The sequence below is a fragment of the Tamandua tetradactyla genome, chromosome 3 (assembly GCF_023851605.1).
Source record: "Tamandua tetradactyla isolate mTamTet1 chromosome 3, mTamTet1.pri, whole genome shotgun sequence".
NCBI classification, from domain to species: domain Eukaryota; kingdom Metazoa; phylum Chordata; class Mammalia; order Pilosa; family Myrmecophagidae; genus Tamandua; species Tamandua tetradactyla.
This window is the reverse complement of record NC_135329.1, coordinates 202799785-202819614: the sequence shown is the minus strand read 5'-3', so window position 1 is coordinate 202819614 and position 19830 is coordinate 202799785. Positions and strand designations below refer to the sequence as shown.

Below are 19830 nucleotides of genomic sequence, written 5' to 3'. Positions count from 1 at the left end.
AACTTCTGAGTAGAAACATTCTGAAAAATGCCCATAAATCCACTTCTCTGATTGAACGTTCATGCAATTGCTTCATTTGAGTTAATCACTTATTTCTAGTTGCATTAAATAGAAATCTAGATAAGGGATGTTGCCTAATACTTTTTTTTTTTTAATTTCCTGAGAGTTTACTTACAATGACCAATTAAGTACTAGCATATCTATTACATATAATCTTTCTTGTCCCACGCAGCTACAAAACGTAATGAAAGGTTGATTGATGAACACCTTTGTATCACTTTCTATAACCATTAGCTGTTGTCACGGTAATGTTGTGTAACAACTCAAACATCTCAGTAGGCCACAACAAATATTTATTTTCTCTCTTACGGCATCTTCAGGTTGATGGAGGTTCAGCTGATCTAAGATGGACCCTGCTGGGCTTGGCCCCAGACCCCAGATCAGGTTCATGCCTGTTACACACATCTCATTTTGGGGCCAGGCTGAAGGGCAAGCAGCCCAGGGCATGCTCTCTTCTGTATTTGCAGAACCCCAGAGGGCACCCTGGGCAGGCCTGGCTTCATGGGCACCTCTTACACTTCTGTTTGCATCATAGGCACTAATATTCCATTGGCCAAAGCAAGGCACATGACCAAGCCCCAGTTGAAAGCACTGAGCTCACCTCACCCTTACCAAGGCAGCATGAAGGGTGCAGAGGGATAACTATCAACGGATGAAGGATCACTAGTTGAATGAATGTTTTTTTTCACTCTTACTGCTGCATTGTCATGGATGGAGTCAATTATGATTGCATTCAGCACCTTTATCCTTAAGGAAGGTGAATGATTCAGACTTTAAGTTGGCAATTTTAACTCCTTTCAAGCCCATGATTTGTGAATTAATTTAGCTGAGATGGTTCCTAGTAAGAATTTGCAGATTTAAAAAAAAAAATTCTTTTGCAGGTGCTTTTTGCTCATATCTCGTTTAACTACAAATGCAGTAAGGTGCAGGGGAAGTAGATTTGTCCTTTCCTCCGGTGCTTTCTTCAGCATGCCAGACACCGGTGACCAGGCCTTTCTTCCCGCAAGGACAGGCCATGCCCATGCATTTGTGAGACCTGTGGGAAGCTGGGAAGTTATAAAAAAAAATCCGTCTTAATAGTGGTATATGCCCAAAGGTTTTCTGGAAGAACCCTTTATTTCTGATAAAGTACCTTGCCAAAACCACTCGCTGTAAAGCATTAATTTTAAGCACAGCTCATAAAATGATTCCTTAAACCAAGAGAGACCCAACTTTTCTTTTGCAAAGCAGAAACACTCTAGGAAAGATTTGAAATAGACTTAAAAACAAAATCAAACAAACCCATCCCCTCATCTTGTTGTCATTTGATTTGTGTTTTATTGAGTCTTTGTTTTTATTGTTTAGGTCTGAAGGGATTTCCTGGTCCCCGGGGCACTCCTGGCAGGTGTTTAGATGGGCAAAAAGGCCAACGTGGCAAACCAGGAATATCCAGAATACCAGGTCCACCTGGTAAGTGAACTGTTTCTCCTGATGACTGTAATAAGGAAATGGCTCAGGAACCCTGGAATGGGAGAAATGGTTTTTCTGAAAGATTAGGTCCTTAGTTGTATTTTGATAACTTTTTGGTTTTGATAATTTTCGGAATTGCTAGGGCTCCTTCCACCTTTAAGCATATTATAGTCTATTATTGGTCTATTATGTCCAGTCCAGACAGGGAATGAAAATAATAGGGAAAATATCATTGACTTATAGAAAAAATAAAGTTGAAATTTATTTCCCTACAAAAATGGCCAAAAATTCCCTAATAAGCTACTTTGAAATTTAGAAACGTGCTCCTGTATTTTTAAAAACTGTGCCTTTATTAAAGTAATGATTCTCTATATGTATTGGCTCTATACTTGTACATTTTAACAATTTAAAACATTCTTTGTTAAATAGGTTTTCGTGGTGATATGGGAGATCCAGGTTTCGGAGGCGAAAAGGGGTTCTCCCTTGTTGGGCCCCCAGGTCTGCCTGGTTCGCTTGGAGTGAATGGTTGGAAGGGAACCCCAGGTGACCCTGCTTATGGCTACCCAGGACCTCCAGGAAAGAGGGGTCCATCAGGGGTGCCAGGGACAAAAGGGCCCAGAGGTGATCTGGGACATCCAGGAGCGGCAGGTATGAGATGTGCTGTTCCTATAGTTCTCAAGCCAGCAAGGTTTTGGAACAGGTCACTGGAAAATATTTAGACTATCTTACCTTAGAAATCTAGAATGTAAAAATTTCACGCAAGCATCATTTAAAATACCCTGCATCTCCAGATGTTGCCTTTGCATTCTATTAGTGTTTTTTTTCTTAAAACCCAGGGCCTCCCACTGTGGCTCAGCCAATTCAATTCAATTCAGCAGCTCCTGGACACCTGCCTGTGGCAGACTCAGCGTAGTACCTTAGTGCTGCAGACACTGGGGAGCAGGGACGTGAGTGAACCTTGCCCACTCCCACCACCAGGTTGAACGGTGGACAGGACAGATCATGAGGGGAAAAGCAGCTCAGAGGGATGGAGCTGTGTGGGCTGGGGTTCAGGGAAGCTTTAGAAGAGAAGCTGGGAGCTGGGCCAAGCCCATGAACTGTATTTTGAAAGATGACAGGACAGAGAGGCTTTAATTCCTCAAGGGGTGGCAGGCAGGGCAGCAGAAGTCTGGAGAAGGGGAAGAGGGCTCAGATTCCCATCCTATTTGGTAAGAAACTAAGAATTCTTCAGGATCTGCTGCAGAGTTTTTCAGATTTTAATGTATTTAAAGAGCATCTTGGACAAGGGCAGGGATTGGGGCGTCATTGAATTCTCAGTGATCCAGGTCCTAATCTCAGGAGCTCTGGTCATTACATCTGGGGTAGGGCCAGGAGTCTGCATAGTTATAAAACACATGGATGATTGTTAACTAGATGTGGCCATCAGAACAGACATTGACAGACACTGTTGTGGCATCCAGAGAAAGATACCTTGACTCAAGAAAGGCTGATGTCTCTCACATGGGAAGGTACATGGCTGGTGTCTGCATCCTCTCCTGGCTTCTGGCTTTAAACAGTTCTCTCAGCCCCTGTGGATCCTTCTGGCTTCTGGCTTGCTCAGCATCTCATGGGAAGGCACATGGCAATGTCTGCTGGGCTTTACATCTCCAAAAGTCCATGTCTATTGGCATTCCAAGCATCTCCAAATGTCTGTGTCTATGTCACTTCTGAGCTTTCTTCAAAATGTTTCCCCTTTAAAGGACTTCAGTAAACTAATCAAGACACATCCTCAATGGGCAGAGTCATGTCTCCATCCAGTCAGAAGGTCACAACTACAATTGAGTAGATCACATCTCCAGGGAAACAATCTAATCAAAGGTCTCATCCATGATTGGGTGTGTCACATCTCCACGAAAACAATCCCATCAGAGTTCCTACCCTAACAATAACTCTGGCCCTCACAAAATTGGATTATGAGTAAGAATATGGCTTCTCTAGGGTACTTAACATTTTCAAAAGAACACAGAGGCTTAACTCATCAAGTGCCAAGCCAGGATCAAAGTGTTTACTTGTGGTATTGATAAGAATGAACAATTTATTGTAGGCCATCTATATGATATTATTTCATGAATGTCATTTCAGGGCCAGCTGGCACTCCAGGATTTCCGGGTCTCAAAGGTCTTGAAGGCAGAAAAGGAAGTGCTGGCTTCCCAGGTATCCCAGGCCCACCTGGTCATTCCTGTGAAAGAGGCTCTCCAGGGATGCCAGGGCCACCCGGACTTCCAGGGGCTCCAGGTAGTCCAGGTAAGTGCCACAGTGTCTTAAACTGTGAAGAGTCTAGAATGTCATCCTCCTTACAAATTAGTAAGCCAGGCTGTTTGCTGTTTCATGGATGCTGGTAGAAGCAAGACTCCTTGGCCAGAGACAAAGGACTCTATTACTCGAGGCAGAGAAGCAGCATGAGCTTCCTGTTGTTTTGTGTCTATTCCTGTCACCCAGGTCCCACAGAGGTGATGAGGGTGGGGCTGGATGCTGCGCGCCCGTATTGGGTTGCATCACACTAAACCTGGGGAACCTGCCACTGTGTGGCAGCCTGCAAAGAAGCCTGCTTTTTTGTATTGGGAGTTTCTGTCAACGTTGCTCACTGCAAACACAACCTTGAGAAGTAAGATAAAGAGCAGTTGGCACCCTGCATTCTTGGCATACCCTGCATGACAGGTGTGAGGATATCTCCTAGCTCTAAGTGTTATGGACTACTTCTGATGTGATCTTCATTTCACCATGCATTTTATTCATTTATCTAAATCTTATCACTTTATCCAAATGTAGGATTATGCCCTCTAAGGATCAAAACAAGGCTGGGGCAAAACCTACTGCTGCACCTTTATACTAGCAACAATAATAGATGACATTGCTCAGATTTTTAGAATTCCGTCATCACGATGAATAGTTCTGTGAAACTTCAATCTGCCAGAGCTTCAGGAAGCACCTGGAAACCTTTGTTTTTTTCCTCTCTGATTATAAGCTGCTGGGATGCAATTCCAGAAATGGAACAGCTTTTATGAAGGGAATTTAATAAGTTGCAAGTTTACAGTTCTAAGCCTATACGTATGCCCAAACTAAGGCATCTAGGGAAAGATACCTTAATGCAAGGAAGGTCGATGGGTCAGCAACACCTCTGTCGGCTGGGAAGACACGTGGCTGGTATCTGCTGGTCCCTTGCTCCTGGGCTCCACTGCTTTCTGCTTCTGGTCCTATGGGGGCTCCTCACTTTGCTTCTCCAGGGCTGGCCTTCATCTCTTGGCTTTCTTTGGCTCTCATTGGGTTCTAGCTTCCTTAACATCTCATGGCAACATCTGTGGGGCTCCAAGCATCTCCAAACATCTGCATCTCTGTTCTGGAATAAACTGTTGTCCAAGTATCTACATCTGCTCTCTCCAAAACATTTTCTCTTCTAAAGGATTCCAGTAAACTAATCAACACCCACCTGGAATGGTGGAGTCACATCTCATCTAATCAAAAGGTCACACCCATAATTGGGTATGCCACATCTTCACAGAGATAATCTAATCAAAAGTTTCCATCTACAATGTTGAATCAGTATTGAAAGAAACAGCTGCTCCTGCAAGATTGGACTAGGCTTAAAACATGGCTTTTCTGGGGTACATATTTTCAAATTGGTATACCCCCCCAATAGTACAGTACAAATAATACATTTGCTCTTCACCCCTATACATTTTCTATTTATAAAAAAGCTCTTATTTATAATTTTCAGACCTCTCTCCTGGGGGATGCAGGTATCTGACTTTCTTTTTATAGCAGCCAGAAAAATAAATTCTTAGACTGATAGAAAGTTGCTACTGTTTCTTTTTAAGGATTGCTTTTTTTTTTCCATCTCAGATAACATAATTTAAGCTGCCATGAATATTTCTTTCCTGCCTATGTGAGGAAACAATTTCCAATCTCTGTATATTGCTGACACTGGTTTTTCTCAGGTGCTCCAGGATGGAAAGGACAAGAGGGAGACATCGGGCCTCCTGGACCAGCTGGAATGAAGGGCCTTCCTGGAGTCCCAGGGCTGCCAGGGGCAGATGGACGCCTGGGACCAGCAGGGATCCCAGGCTCCCCTGGGGATGATGGGCTCCCTGGTCTGCCAGGCCCACAGGGTGGGTAGTGCTTTTACATCTCCCACCCCCCGCTTTATATACTTGCCACCTTCTGCCATGTGAAGCCCGTTACATATGATGATGCTAACAGAATTTACTGTTACATTGTCCTTCCCTTAGCGATATGTTCCTTCCTGTTGTCCTCTGTATTATTATTTCCAGTGGCAGGATGCTTTGGCGTAGGGCAAAGGGAAAAGGGAGTGAGGGAATTTATGGATCCACAGAGCCCATAAACACTTCTGCTAAAAGAACTAGGCAGCACCAATGAAGTCCCAGGATCAGGGCGAACATACTTCTGCTTTGGATGGGCCCCCCGCTCTCTTCTGCTCCCCAGGCCTCTTAAAGGAGTGTGGAATCAGAACTCAGAAACCTAAGGGCCTATACCTCAGGTCTGTAGTGTGGAAAACTGAGACAAGCTGGTTAGGGGGGCAGAGCTATTCCATGCAGTCTGATTGATAATGATAGGTTATCTTCAATACCAGGTAGGAGCTTGAGTCTTTAAGTGGGTTATATGAAATACAATAGCCTTCAAAATGTTTCCCTAAAACCCATGTTTTCATTTCACCAGGGCCCCAGGGCCTGCCTGGTCTCCCAGGTTTTCCAGGGGAGAGAGGAAGGCATGGCCCAGAAGGAAGAGCAGGCCAAAAGGGAGAACTGGGAGAGAAGGGCTGGCCTGGCCCTTTGGGAGAGCTGGGGGCCAAAGGGGCCAAAGGTAAACAACACGGTGATGCATGTATTTTTCTTTTCAGAGTTTGTTTCTGAACCCATAACTCTGATCTCTGAAAAATAAAATGGGACTATCCTACAGCATGGATTTGGTTTGCAAACGTTCCTTTCATTTTCCTTATCTGTCTTCCTAATTTATATCTTCGGTGTATCTAGTGTACCATAATTGAATGTAGTTAATGGTTTGATTTATAACTTTTGGGTTTCAGGGAACCTTCTCACGTTGGGAAGGGAGTGAAGCAGGGCTCTTGGCCCCAAACCTTGGTTTCTATTACAACAGGGATTGGCAAACTTTTTTCTAAAGAACCAGATAGAAAAGATTTTCAGCTTTGCAGACCATATGGTCTCTGTCACAACAACTCAACTTGGCTATTATAGTGCAAAAGCAGCTATCTACACCACATAAACAAATTAACATAGGTGTATTCCAATTAAACTCTATTTATGGACATGGAAATTTGAATTTAATTTAATGTTCATGTATCATGAAACAGTATTTTTCTTTGGATTTTTTTCCTCAGCCCTTTAAAAATGAAATCCACTCTTACTCCATTGGTTGCACAAAATGGGTCTGTAGACCAGATCTGGTCCCCACCCTGTAGTTTGCCGATCCCTGAACTAGAATGAATCCAGTTTCATCCAGGGTATGAATTGGGTCTCTCCCCAAGCTTCATTTAAAGAAAGGATTTCCATTCTTATAAAGAAGAATAGTTTCAAGACCACTGAGTTCAGGTTCTGTGTCTATCCCTGTTAAATATTTACTGTATCTCTTTGCCCTGAGGCTGCAGTGAGTGAGGGAAGGTAATATTTTATTTCCAGTATTGAAAATGAAAGCTCGATGATTTTTAGAAATGAGGTTTTTGTCCTTAAAGCTCTTTGGGAAAATAGCCTCATATTTAATTCAAATTCATTTTTTTCCACAGTTGGTTGATTCTAATATTATTGTTTTATTAGCCAGTAAATGATTTGTATAGATTTAAGCAAAGAGTCATTCTTTATAACTCAGATAAGTTAATTTTTACTGTGCAATTACACTCCTGCATCACTATCACACTAAAAAAAAATTAAAACTGGGTTAACACCAGTGATATGTTGCCAAACGAGCCTCTGAAAACAACAACAAAATGCCTTGATTTCCTGCATCTGTTGATTTCCGTGGTGTAAATACTAGCATCATGGCTGATTTCAAGCTACCAATGGTTAAACTGGCTAACCATTCCAGAATTGTTAATAGTTGGCATTTCCCTAGCTGATTGGAGCCTACTCCAGCAGACTGCTATGACCAGAAACTGCTTCTAAAAATCAAGCAGAAATATCCGTACACCCGTACTTCCTTCTTGGAAGTCTCCATGTGGAGAGCTACACTGAGTTAAGCGTCTCTTCTTTTAGTGTAAAGAAAACAATTGAGTGGCTAGGAAGGGGAAGGTATGGCATTGGAAAAGAGAGATAGACAATTCGAATTTTGCAGGCTAGGCATTTTTAGACCTGGAAAGTTTCAAGCCTATCTTAACTCACTGAAGTTACCAATTGGTTGCTTTTCACCAACCCGTTCACTGGGGGCTCACTGCACGCACCCAGCATTGTGGGAAGACTGACGTGAAAGGAATGGCTCTCCCTTTAGGAAATCAGTCAGCGATGCTGACATTGCACAGCACATAAATATATAAAAACATAAACAAAAAAAAAGTAAATTAAATGGAGACTTGTAAACTAGAAGTGAAGTGTTGAAACAGAAGAATCACGTGTGTGTTGCTTCTGTTTGGGATGTTTAAAGGAGCAAGAGGACCTCCAGGAGATGAAGGAGAAATGGCTATAAGATTCAAGAAAGGGAAGCCCGGGGAGCCTGGACTTCCTGGAGATGATGGATTCCCAGGAGAAAGAGGTAGACACTTTTTTCCTTTTAAACTGTATTGGCTAAACTAACAACATCTTTATAGATCATTCGGACAAGCATGTTTATTAGGTACTTTCATAATAACTGAAATTAGGACTTTTTTTTAGAAATAAATATACACTAATGAACCTGCTGGTACATTTTCACTTTTCTATGCTAGAACTTAGCTGAAGTTCATATGTATTTGTAGATTTGGATATTATAGATTAAGAATAATACTGATATCTTCATAAAATACTGGTTTCCAGTTTAAAATATTCCCCACCCCTATTTTTGGTAGTTGGCAGTAAAATAAAAGTTAGTAGCACAGTGACTACCCAAGTCATTTCAACCAGCACTGCTCAGACTCTAACGTCCAATGTGTCTGTGAGTCACCTGGCGTTCTTGTTAAAATGCAGATTCTGGTTCAGTAGGTCTGGAGAAGGCCTGAGACTCTGCATTTCTCACAAGTGACCCAATGCCCATGTGTCTGAGCAAGCAAGGATTTTGACAAACACATTGATATCCTCTTTTGAAAGTTCAGATGTTGTGCCTGAAAGCTGGGTTCTTGCTTGGCTCTCTCCTTAGGAGAGACACGTTTAACTTCTCTACATTCTTCCGTGTTTGTAAAGTTAGCATGTGGAATTCAACGTCCCACATGCTCCCCTCCTCCTCTGAGAGTCCCAAGTCTGTCAATCTTCTGGGCAGCCAGCCTCTCTTACAGTGAGGTAATGATGCTGCTCAGGACTGGAATTAGGACTCCTGATACCTTTGGCTTCACCTCCTACAAATAGGAGCAAGTCCTGCAGCCTGACTATTGCCAACCCAGGATGTCAGCGAAGAGGTTTGTAATACTCCCAACCTCATCAGGTGATAAAGGAGGTCCGGGAACGCAAGGGAGAAGAGGAGAGCCCGGACTATATGGGCCACCTGGATCTCATCGAGGGGAGCCGGGTGGAAATGGGCAACCAGGGCCTCCTGGAACTCCAGGCCCTCCAGGTTCACCGGGGCTAAGAGGGATTACCGGTTTTCCAGGATTTCCAGGTGACCAGGTAAGCCACTGCTGCTTTGGGAGAAGAAATGACAAACCTCTGTGCCCGTAACAAGTTTTAATTTACCAGTGTCCAACCTTACCCTCTCCTTGGCTTTTAGAGCATAAGTGGTAGGACCAGGGAAGAATGGAACCCTCTGGAAGTTCGAGATGTAACTGACATTTCTAACTACTGCCCATGTTTCACAGCTTTAGCATTGATGGTCAAGCTTCTGAATACCTCACTTGATTCCTCCCAGTCCAGTTAAACAACTCCATAGAGACTTGCCTCATGGCTAAAGGTTGCCAGAGTGAAAAGTCATCCTGGAATAGGACCCTGGAATAGGACTGGTTTCTAAGCCTCCCTATCTGATTGCAGATAAAACAGATTTTATTCTAAATACATTTCTTCTTCATAGTTCTGAGTAAAATACTCCTTGAAAAATCAGGTGGTAAAAAAAATGTAATGGCTTAAGTTAGGATTCTGGAAAATTTATCATATAATTTAATACACATATGTAGGAATAAAATGGATTTCAAAAATTTGAGGTACAAAATGTCTTCTAATGATATTTTTTTATATTGGTTTGTTTATTCAAAACTTAAAATTTAAGTTATGTGATAACAATTACTATTTTGCTATCAGGTAGCACATTGAAAGCTACCTGCTGGTATTGACATCTCCATTTATGAAGGGGTTTTGACTATTTTTAAAAAAACATGCATAGTAGTATGCTGGTATTTCATTTCCAATTTTCTTTACTATTGCAAATTATAACAGCAAGATGTTACCAAGATTATACCTGCTCCATGTCATGCATGTGCCAATTGTATTTTAAACCCAATAAAGATCTTACTTCTGTTTCATTGAATTATCAGGGTGAGCCAGGTTCTCCAGGTCCCCCAGGACATTCAGGAATTGATGGAGAAAGAGGGCCTAAAGGTACAGTTTGGAAATACAGCAGCCATCCAACAAATAATCTTGGTTGTTAATTGTATCGTTGTGAACAAGCACCTTTTGTATGAAAAAGTAAAGTTTGTCAAACCAACTACAATATCCGAGGGGTTCTTCTTAGACTCTAAGAAGTCAGTCAGCACTCAAGACGCAGTTCATCCACATTCATTATTCAGATTCAAGCATGTCAGATGGGAAACAGTTTGTCAGCAGGGCACATCAGGGCCCCCTCTTCAGTGGGAGTCCTTGCAGCAGTCCATGTGGTGACCACAGCCCCCCACCCCCGAAAGTGAGGGCTCAGGTACAAGGAGACCAGATCTACATCCATGGTCAGTGTCCGCCTTGGCTTAGAAGGCCCATGCCCCACAGGAGCCAGTGTCTTCTAACAACTCCAATGGTATATATAGCTTCTAGGGTGACGGTGACAAGAGTCCCCACACACAGAGAAGGCCAAAGCCATGACTCCTCACCAAGTGTTACTAGTTCACTTACAGAATTTCCAGGCCAGATGTAATTTTTCAATCAGGACATTTTTTTTTTTTTACCATAAGTCAAGAGTCAGCAATTTCTGTAAAGGACCGATTGTAATGATTTCCAGCTTTGCATGACATAAAATTTCTGTTACAACACAACTACTCAGCTGTGCTGTTGTAGTTGAAAAGTAGGCATAGAGAATATGTAAACAAGTGGGTGTAGCTGTGTTCCAATAAAACTTTATTTACAAAACCAGCTGGCTTTGGCCCAACAGGCCTTAGTTTGCCTCCTGTAAAAACAACATTGCATTGTGTTTTGGTTTGCTAAAGCTGACAATGCAGCATACCAGAAATGGACTGATTTAACAATGGGGATTTATTAGCTTACAAGTTTACAGTACTAAGGTTGTGAAAATGTCCAAATTAAAACATCACTAGGAAAATACCTTCTCTGTGAAGACCAGCTGTTGGGGAGCTTGGGCTCACTCCTCTGTCTGATGGCAAGGCATGTGGCGGTGTCTGCTAGTCCTTCTCTTCTGGGTTTTGTTGCTTCTAGCTTCTGGCTTCAGTGGCTTCCTCATTGTTCTGTGTCCCTCTCTTTTAGCTTCTGTCTCTCTTAGACTTTCTGGAGTATTTTTCTGTCTTTTATCCTCTTATAAAGGACTTCAGTAAGAGGTTTGAGACCCACCTTGAATGAGGTAGGCCACATCTCATTCAAAATGACCTAATCAAATGACCCCACCTACAATAGGTCTATAGCCACAGGAATGAATTAAAAGAACATAATCTTTTCTGGGGTATAAAACAGCTTCATACTACCACAGGCATATATGAAAAGCTTGGTAATCTATACTCTAATTTCTGTCTCCATGAACTTGAATATTCTCTGATACTTTCTTTGTAGTTGCCATGGGGTTTAAATTTCACATCCTAAATCTTCCACAATTTCCTTTGCTTTGATTCCAGTTGTTTGTTTCCTTGGTTGTTCAAGCAAATACCATGCAATGGGTCAGCTTGAGCAATGGGGATTTATTAGCTCATGGTTTTGAGGTTAGGAAAAAGTCCAAATCAAGATGTCAAGATGATGCTTTCGTCATGAAGACTGGTGTTCTGGAGCTGGCTGCCAGTGGTTCCTAGTCCTGGGCTCCTCTGTTATATGATGATGAAAATGTCAACCTCTCCTGGCCTCTCTCTTTCCTTCTGGGTTCTGCTGACGTTCAGCTCCTTGCCTCCCATGGCTTTCTCCATCAATCTGTTGAATTCCCAGGAGAGGCTGGCTGACTGAAGTAGAGGCAGAAATTCTTCTAACATCTGAAATTCTTATTATTAGATGAGGAAACTCCCCTCATTCCTGAAGGCAGTCTCTTTTGTCCATTGTAGATGTAGCCAGCCATAGATGTAATTAACTAACTATACATGCAAATCCAGCTGTGAAATTCCCTTACAGTCACAATCAGGCTGGTGCTTGCTTGACCAAATAACTGGACACCATGACCTAGCCAAGTTGACATATGAAATTCACCATCACAGTCCACCCCTTGTTAATTTGGTACCTATACATACCTTCTTAAACCACATTATTCTTCAAATAAAGACAATAGCATAGTCCTACATCTGCCTTAAATGATATAGCTGCCTTGGGTTAACTGAAAACACACTAATCCTTTCTCCAGGAGACAATGCATTGGGTGATATTTACTCTTATTCTTGGTATCTTGTACTTAAATACTATGACATAAAGTTAATACAACTTATGTTACATGATAAGGATACAAAAAAGGGAAGAAAACAAAGATACTTTATACAAATATATTAATACCAAAATAAGGAAGAAATACCCATAACAATTATAGTCTTGTTTCTGCAGTGGTCACATGGTCATAGCTCATATTTATAACTACCTTCTCCCACAACTCAATCTATGTTCCCTTTACCCTCAGCAAGCATCTCAGCTGGTCATAGTCCTTTGCCTGTGGAGTGACTCTACACCTTCATTTCTAAAAGGTCTGGGCATTAGTACTCCTGCCTGGATTGGGTTGTTGTAGTTTTCCATTGACTTTAATCACAAGACACGGTAGCATTAAGTGACATCCTAAGTGAGCTCCTGTATTCAGGCAACTCTGCTTTACCTCTGTTGTAAAGTAGTGTCCAATTTCCCCTTGGTAGTCAGGATCAACCCTAGCTAGTACCATAATTTTCTTCTTTGCCTGTTAGTTCAGAGCATGAGGAGCACAAAGTGGCCCTATGGCAGCCTTAACTTCCAGTTCAGCGGAAACATTGCTGTGTCTCCTGGTGGAGGCACTCCTTCCTTTGGAACCAAGACTTCTAGACCATCAGAGCATAATGTCAGAGGGGCAGGAAGCAATTTTTCCACTCCAGTTTCTTCCCCTTGATCCTAGACTCATGAAATTTAGCTATGGGAGAAACAGCATATTAGACTGAATGCTAATTTAGAGAGCATATACAGCCATAGGTGCAATCAACTCACTATGGTTGCAAATCCATATATGAAATCCCTACATAGTAACAATCAGGCCAATGTTTGCTTGACCAAACAACTGTATAATCAAATTTTCTCTCTCTTTTTAAATGTCAACTCCTTAAAGAAAGGCTGTTTGACCTGAAATGGACTACCCTTCAGTCAGATTCCTACTTCTCAAATAACTAACCACGATTATGGATAGGCTCAGGTGAAAGAGACCCTACCACACAATGTCAACAGCATCCCTTAGACAGGGGTGTTGGTGAGACTATAAAACATCCCTGACTTACCTTTCGTATTCTTTGGTAACACCATCTATTTTATAGACCTGCCCTCCCACTCCATTTTGAACCCTTGGTTTAAAATTGGTTCCCGGGAACCAGTAGATAAGTTATTGTATAGCTAGATAAGTTATTGTATCTAGGAACATGATACAGTAGTGTGGTTCTGTGGGAGTCATCATCTACAAAGGCCTTTGGCTGTGCCGTCTCTTGTAAAGTTATTGATAAATAACTTTATCAATAAGTTCTTCAAGGGACACTGAATTGAGCTTTCTTATAGAGAGCTTGAGATGTGATTGCAGTAGCTGAAACTGATAATTTCTCCTTTGTGTTTCTAAAACATACTACAAGGTTATAGTCACTCAAGGCCAAGTAGTTTCTTAAATTAAAACCTGAATTTGAAATGTTTCTTAGGGACTTAAAAATGTAAAATTATCAAGATCTATAGTTTCTTATAATTGATCTGAACTATAAAATCGAATGGGTGAATGTGTGTGTGTGTGTTTGATTATTTGTGTGTTTAAATCACACTTCGCATCTGTTCTTCCATTTGTTCTTATTTGAGAAAGGAGTTAAAAATCCTCTCCTGGAATAGCTGAAGATAGCCTGTAAAGGCAAATGTCATGGAAGTTATTAAGTCACGTGTTATGAGTCCAAATTTAATTTTCTTAAATATTGTTATATGCATTTTGTTACTTAGGAAACAAAGGTGACCCTGCAAATCAGTTTGGTCCACCTGGTCCAAAGGGTGAGCCAGGAGGCCTTGGATGTCCAGGTATAGCTACATATTTTTCTCATTAAAACAAAAAATAATAAATTAGATTTTAAAAATAGAACAATGACTTTTATCCTCCTCATTAGTGTCACTATCCTCCCTGCACCTCTGCCCTTTACAATACACATCAGGAGGGTTATTTATTAACACTCAGGGAGCATCCTAGCCTGGACACCAGGATCATGCCCAGGGATTCTTGATCTTTTTTCCATTATGACTCTTATGACTGATGATGTTGATACAATCATACACTCCCCCGGGCATGCCCAGATTGACAAAATCAAAAGTGAATATTGCAAGCAATTAAATTTGGACTATTTGGCAACCTCCACAATTAAAAACATGACAGTAATGATAATGGCTCACACAGGTAGTGGCTACAGATTATGACACTACTGTAATTCTAGCCCTTTCTTTTCTACCCAGAAAGCATGTCTCAATGCAAGGGACAAGTGCTGTTGAGATATCAGTGAACCTACTTTAATTCTAAAATCATACTCTTTTACCTAAAAATTCTACTCTTAGGAATCTTTCCTATGGAAATAACTTAGCAGGATGAAAAAATGACTAAAGATGGATAAAGATCATTAAGCATAACAAAGAGTTAGAAATAACATAAATGGCCAATAGTAAGAGAAAATTGGATTAATTAATTTACTTAAGATTAAATCAAACTATCAGCCTTTCAGTTAAAAATGATAATGAAAATGATAATGAAAACTATTGACAAACTTAAAAAATTTATTTATGATGCAATGCTAATTAAAAAATCAGAATGTAAAATCATGGGTACTAGTTGCATATGTGAATACATATGGAAAATTGTGTTAAAGTGGTGGGATTAAAAGATGTCTTGTTCTCAGTCTTTTCCTTAATATTGTATTCCTTTTCAACAGAATAAAATGAAATATAAAAAGTCATGAAAGAAAATAGTGAGGGCTGAAGTTAGCAGTGTTGTGAATTCATCTTCTCAAAGAGAAAACTACAACTACTCAGATGGTTGGTCCTTCTTTCTTTAGGACATTTTGGAGCCCCTGGAGAGCAGGGCTTACCTGGCGTTCAAGGGCCCATAGGACGGCCTGGAAGGCCAGGACTGCCTGGCTCCTCTGGACCACGAGGATGTCCAGGTACCTTGAAAGGGAGTCTGGAAACTTCCCCAAGCACTCATGTGTCTTGTAGTATATCAGGAAAAAACCAGCATTCACTTAGACGGACCGGGTTCAGATCTGCTTTACCATATCTAGACCTAAGGCTTTATACTGGTCACTTACACTTACCTTTTTCTCTCCTGTAAAATGAGCTGGTTTGACTTACCTCCCTTGATCTGAAAGCAACTAGGTAGACACCTTTATAGTGTCAAGCTTGGTGAGTGCCTGGCACAGAGATGCTCCCTTCTAGGTCTCCCCATTTCATATGCCATCCAGCCTGATGGGCTTCTCTTATCTCCTTTGAACCTAATGCAAATATCACATATACAGAAGAATATCTTAATGGATGCTTTTCCTGCCAATTCAGAATAAAGAAAAAGTTTAAAACATATTTGGCAACTTATGACTCAGAAATATATATTTTCCTTCTGAGGTTAAGTGTATCTCTCTACCTAGAGTTAAAAAAAGCTTAGAAGTGAAAGCAATTAATACAATAATGGTCCCAGTTTCCCATATATTAAAAGCATAGATGACTTTTCTCAGTTAATGTAACTCATATATCATCAGAGTATCTCCCAAACACCCCTGTCTTTCTCAGGTGATCGAGGGATGCCTGGGATGAGGGGACATTCAGGAGAAATGGGAGATCCTGGGCTGAGAGGTCTCATCGGTGATCCAGGGATGCCAGGTCCTCTGGGAGTAAAAGGTAAGTCAAAAGGAAGGAAGCTGGAGCCATCAAAAAGATCCAGCCCAATAGGGCAATTCGCAGCCCCTTTTCTGTACCCACAGTGTCAGTGTTCTTGGTCATGGCATTCTTTCTGACAAATGCCATTAGCTCCCTCCAGTTCTTTTCTTACCTTGGACCATGGGCACTGCTCATCCAGCCCACCTCCTATTACCCTTCAGAAGGGTAGTGTTGGCATCTCATCACGGAGAACATTTTTTTCTCAGTATTTTCCATGACGTTCAAGCCTATTCATGTATTGTCTCCACAGAAAGTTGAACTCCAATTATGTCCTGGATTCTGGGTACACAATCTTAAAGAAAATATGCATGACCTCTGCCCTTATGGAACTTGCAGTGTAGTAAGACAGACAGATATTAAAGATATATTTGCAAATAAATTTCTATTTACCAGTTGTGATAAGTGGAAGGAGGAGAAAAGGATAAGGTATGATGAGAAAGAATAAGTGTTATTAGATAAAGATAAAAAAAACACTTTTTTTCTTGTTTGAATTTTTTGGTCTTTAAGGTACTAGTAGACTAGTTAAAATGTAAGTCTGGTTATACTATTCTAAGAAAATATAATGTAATATAATATAATGCAATATAATGTAATGATATATACTTTTTATTATCAAATCTTCATGCGTTCTCATTCACCCATAGTATTTATCCCCTTTCAGACCATTTTCTTCCAGGACTTTCAGTGTTTTAAAAACAGTATTATGGCAGGGGATCTTGGTACAAACTTCTAGTATAGCACTTATATTCTATCACATTTGCCTGCTCAGCGATCTTTTTCACCAACTAGAATTTGATTTCTAAAAAAAATCCACCAAAGACCATTTTTAGATCCTTGGCACCTACTAGGTACCCAGAAAGTGTACTGGTTCGTTGTATGAATATACCAATGAATGAATGGACAAATGAAAGAACAAACAATTGAGCTAATAGCTGTGAGGCTGAAGTTCTTTGTATCAATCAACAGTTGAAAGCTTCAGGTCTTACTTGGTAGATTTCTGTAACTGAATTCCCTCTGTCTCCTTTTTCCTCCCACCTACCCTTCTGCTCTTTGACTCACATATATACTAAATTTTGGTAAAATGAAAAGGACATCCTCTCTGAAGAGTGGGAAATCTCTTTTGCTTGGCTTAAATGTTTTACTTGTTTTGAAAACTCAAAAAATATTTTCCTATGTTTTTAACCTCTTTATTCAACAGATAGCTTTCAAATAACCCAAATTTTCAGCAAGCTGCAGTGTGGTATGTATTACCTGATACAAATTTGCAGAAAGGGAAGCTATTTATTTTTAAGAACTGGTACAGTTATATATTTCTATATAGTTAAATAACTTACTCTTTTCCCATCACAAGATAAAATATCTTTGTACTATTCTTTCCCACCATAATTGACATTTTTATAATGGGAAATCCAATGATAAACTTGGGGTTTCAAGAAAAATGGTAATTTTGTCATTTCTATAACTTTCTTTGGTGATCGTGGCCATTCCTGTGTCTGGAAGTACCAAAGCTCTGGTGGGAACTTCTTTGACACTTTTTTCAGTGTCTGGAAGAGGAAGTTAAAAAAGAAGCAGATGAAAACATTTTCCATTATAAATCATTCTTACTGCATTTCCATTGTGTTTTGGTGCTAAAACAACATTCACCAAATTGACTAAACTACCACAGGCCTACATTACTATTGCCCGTTCCTCCTTGAATTAGCTTGCATTCATCCCTTAACTTTGTTATGATACATTATTAAAAATCTAATAGCCATTGAATTTGATCCAATAATAAAATCACTCCCAAAGTAATCTCCAAATGCATAACAATTCTGTGCTACTAAATAGTGAGTTTGATAGGAAGAGAAGGTAAGAAAACAAATATATCAACACAGATAATCATATTGGTGCAGAGATGCTGCGGTTTCCAGATACCGTACTGCAGGTATGGCAGGGGTGCTTCTCAACCATGCGTGACACTGTTAGGATGCAAACAGCCCATTGTCTTTAAACTAAACAAACCAAAACAAAACAATAAAAAACAGTGAAATGCATCCCTGAAAGTTTGAATGTCTACAATATAAATTTATTGTTGCAGTTTTTCATGCAGATATGAAAATGAACGACACTCAAGCAGAAACACTTTGAACTGAGAAATCAAATATCTGAAATATATTCAAAATAAGATAAAGGGACCGATGATCTTTTTTTAAAATAAACCAGCTGCTGAACACAAAGGTGTTTGTTCTGTTAATAAGGACCATACGGAGTTTGAGTCCTGTTTATGTTCAGTCAGATTTAAACTTTAACTTAAACATATGCTGAAAATGGTTTGATTCATAGATTTAAATTTTCAAGCACATGCTCCTCTAAAATGGAAAATACCCAATTCTTAGTTGGGTAATCATATAAGATGAGAATAATGAAAACTTACAGAAAATTGTCTGTAGCAACTATAAAAAAAAAGGTATCTGTTTATAACTGTAAAGAACGTAGATTGAGTCATTTCGGCTGGTGACAAGTAAAATGTTTCATAAGAAAAAGACACTTTGGAATGCCTTTTATTAGGAAAGAAATGCCATGCGCCTTAGAGCTGTAAAAACCATAGAAATGTTCGACCCTATTTTTACAGCTAGATTTTTTCCCCTCCTACCCTGCCCCCATAGCACTTACTGCACTTGATGTAATTGCCGGTTTGTTCTGTCAAGTCAGATGTCACTTTTATCTTGCCCCCTGTGGTCTCCCCGTTGCCTGTCATTTGGTACACTTGGAGGCTGAAGCTCTATGCATTTGAAAACCACGACTTAATGTTCTTGGTGCCCTACCTTTCATAAACACTCAGGCATTGGCCGAATTAAAAAAATATTCAAACCTTGTTTCAGAATCCTTCTCCATGAAAGTTTCACCTTTGCTTAACTATTACCTATGTGTGCATAAGTCTCTCTGTCTCTCCTATCAGCTTTAAAGTGAGGGTGACCAGCTGTCCTGGTTTGCCTGGGACCAAGGGGTTCTCAGGATGAGAGATTTTCGATGCTAAGAGCAGGAAAGTCCCAGCAAACAGGGATAAGTAGCTCTCACTATTTAAAGTATGAACCTGTATAAAGATTCCTGGGTTAGAGCGGCATGCTCAGGCTTTACAACAAAAGAAATCCTCAGAGTGGGGACCCACTGGTGAACAGTCGGCTGGCTAACGCAGAGGGTAGGCACAATTATGACTGCGATGGAGGGCAGATTCACTGAGAAGAGGAAGGGTGCCCTGGCTTGGCCTCTTAGTGCAATATGGGGCAGCCTTTAATTGTGGTTGCTAAGCGGGAGGATGACCAAAGAGGTGAATAAAAATTCCTCATTACCAAGGAATGTGCCTTGTTAGCCTAATTGCTTCTCCTCTGTACAGTATGCATTTTATGCATGAACAACTTTCAGAGATGTGATTGATAAAAAGGGGAAATTATTTGCTCTTAAAACCCTACTAGATGTAGCTGCATTCAATGGCATTAGGTCAAATAAGGGTTGGTCAGTTCGACAATGGTGAAGGGCTGGGACTGTGACAACCCCAGAGCTGGATCTGCTGATGTGACAATGGAGAGTTGGCAGAAGCTGAGATATTCCACCCCAAATCCATAAAAAGCCATCAATCTTGGTGGCTAAAGCTGGAGATCAAAACACATTGGAATAGCATACTGGTCTCAAAAATTTATTATTTCAG

The 19830-nt window shown here is 40.6% G+C and overlaps 1 protein-coding gene across 11 annotated transcripts in view; it reads left to right on the top strand.

Moving 5' to 3' along the window:
* Positions 1–19830, top strand: part of COL4A4 (collagen type IV alpha 4 chain) — a 185819-nt gene that overhangs the window by 94830 nt on the left and 71159 nt on the right. For all 11 annotated transcript variants that reach the window (XM_077155308.1, XM_077155309.1, XM_077155305.1 and 8 more), the window contains 11 exons: positions 1405–1509; positions 1939–2157; positions 3631–3792; positions 5484–5654; positions 6223–6366; positions 8155–8262; positions 9124–9305; positions 10163–10226; positions 14175–14249; positions 15269–15376; positions 15996–16103. In XM_077155308.1, the coding sequence (XP_077011423.1) occupies positions 1405–1509; positions 1939–2157; positions 3631–3792; positions 5484–5654; positions 6223–6366; positions 8155–8262; positions 9124–9305; positions 10163–10226; positions 14175–14249; positions 15269–15376; positions 15996–16103 (1446 nt within the window). The remainder of the gene's footprint in view (positions 1–1404; positions 1510–1938; positions 2158–3630; positions 3793–5483; positions 5655–6222; positions 6367–8154; positions 8263–9123; positions 9306–10162; positions 10227–14174; positions 14250–15268; positions 15377–15995; positions 16104–19830) is intronic.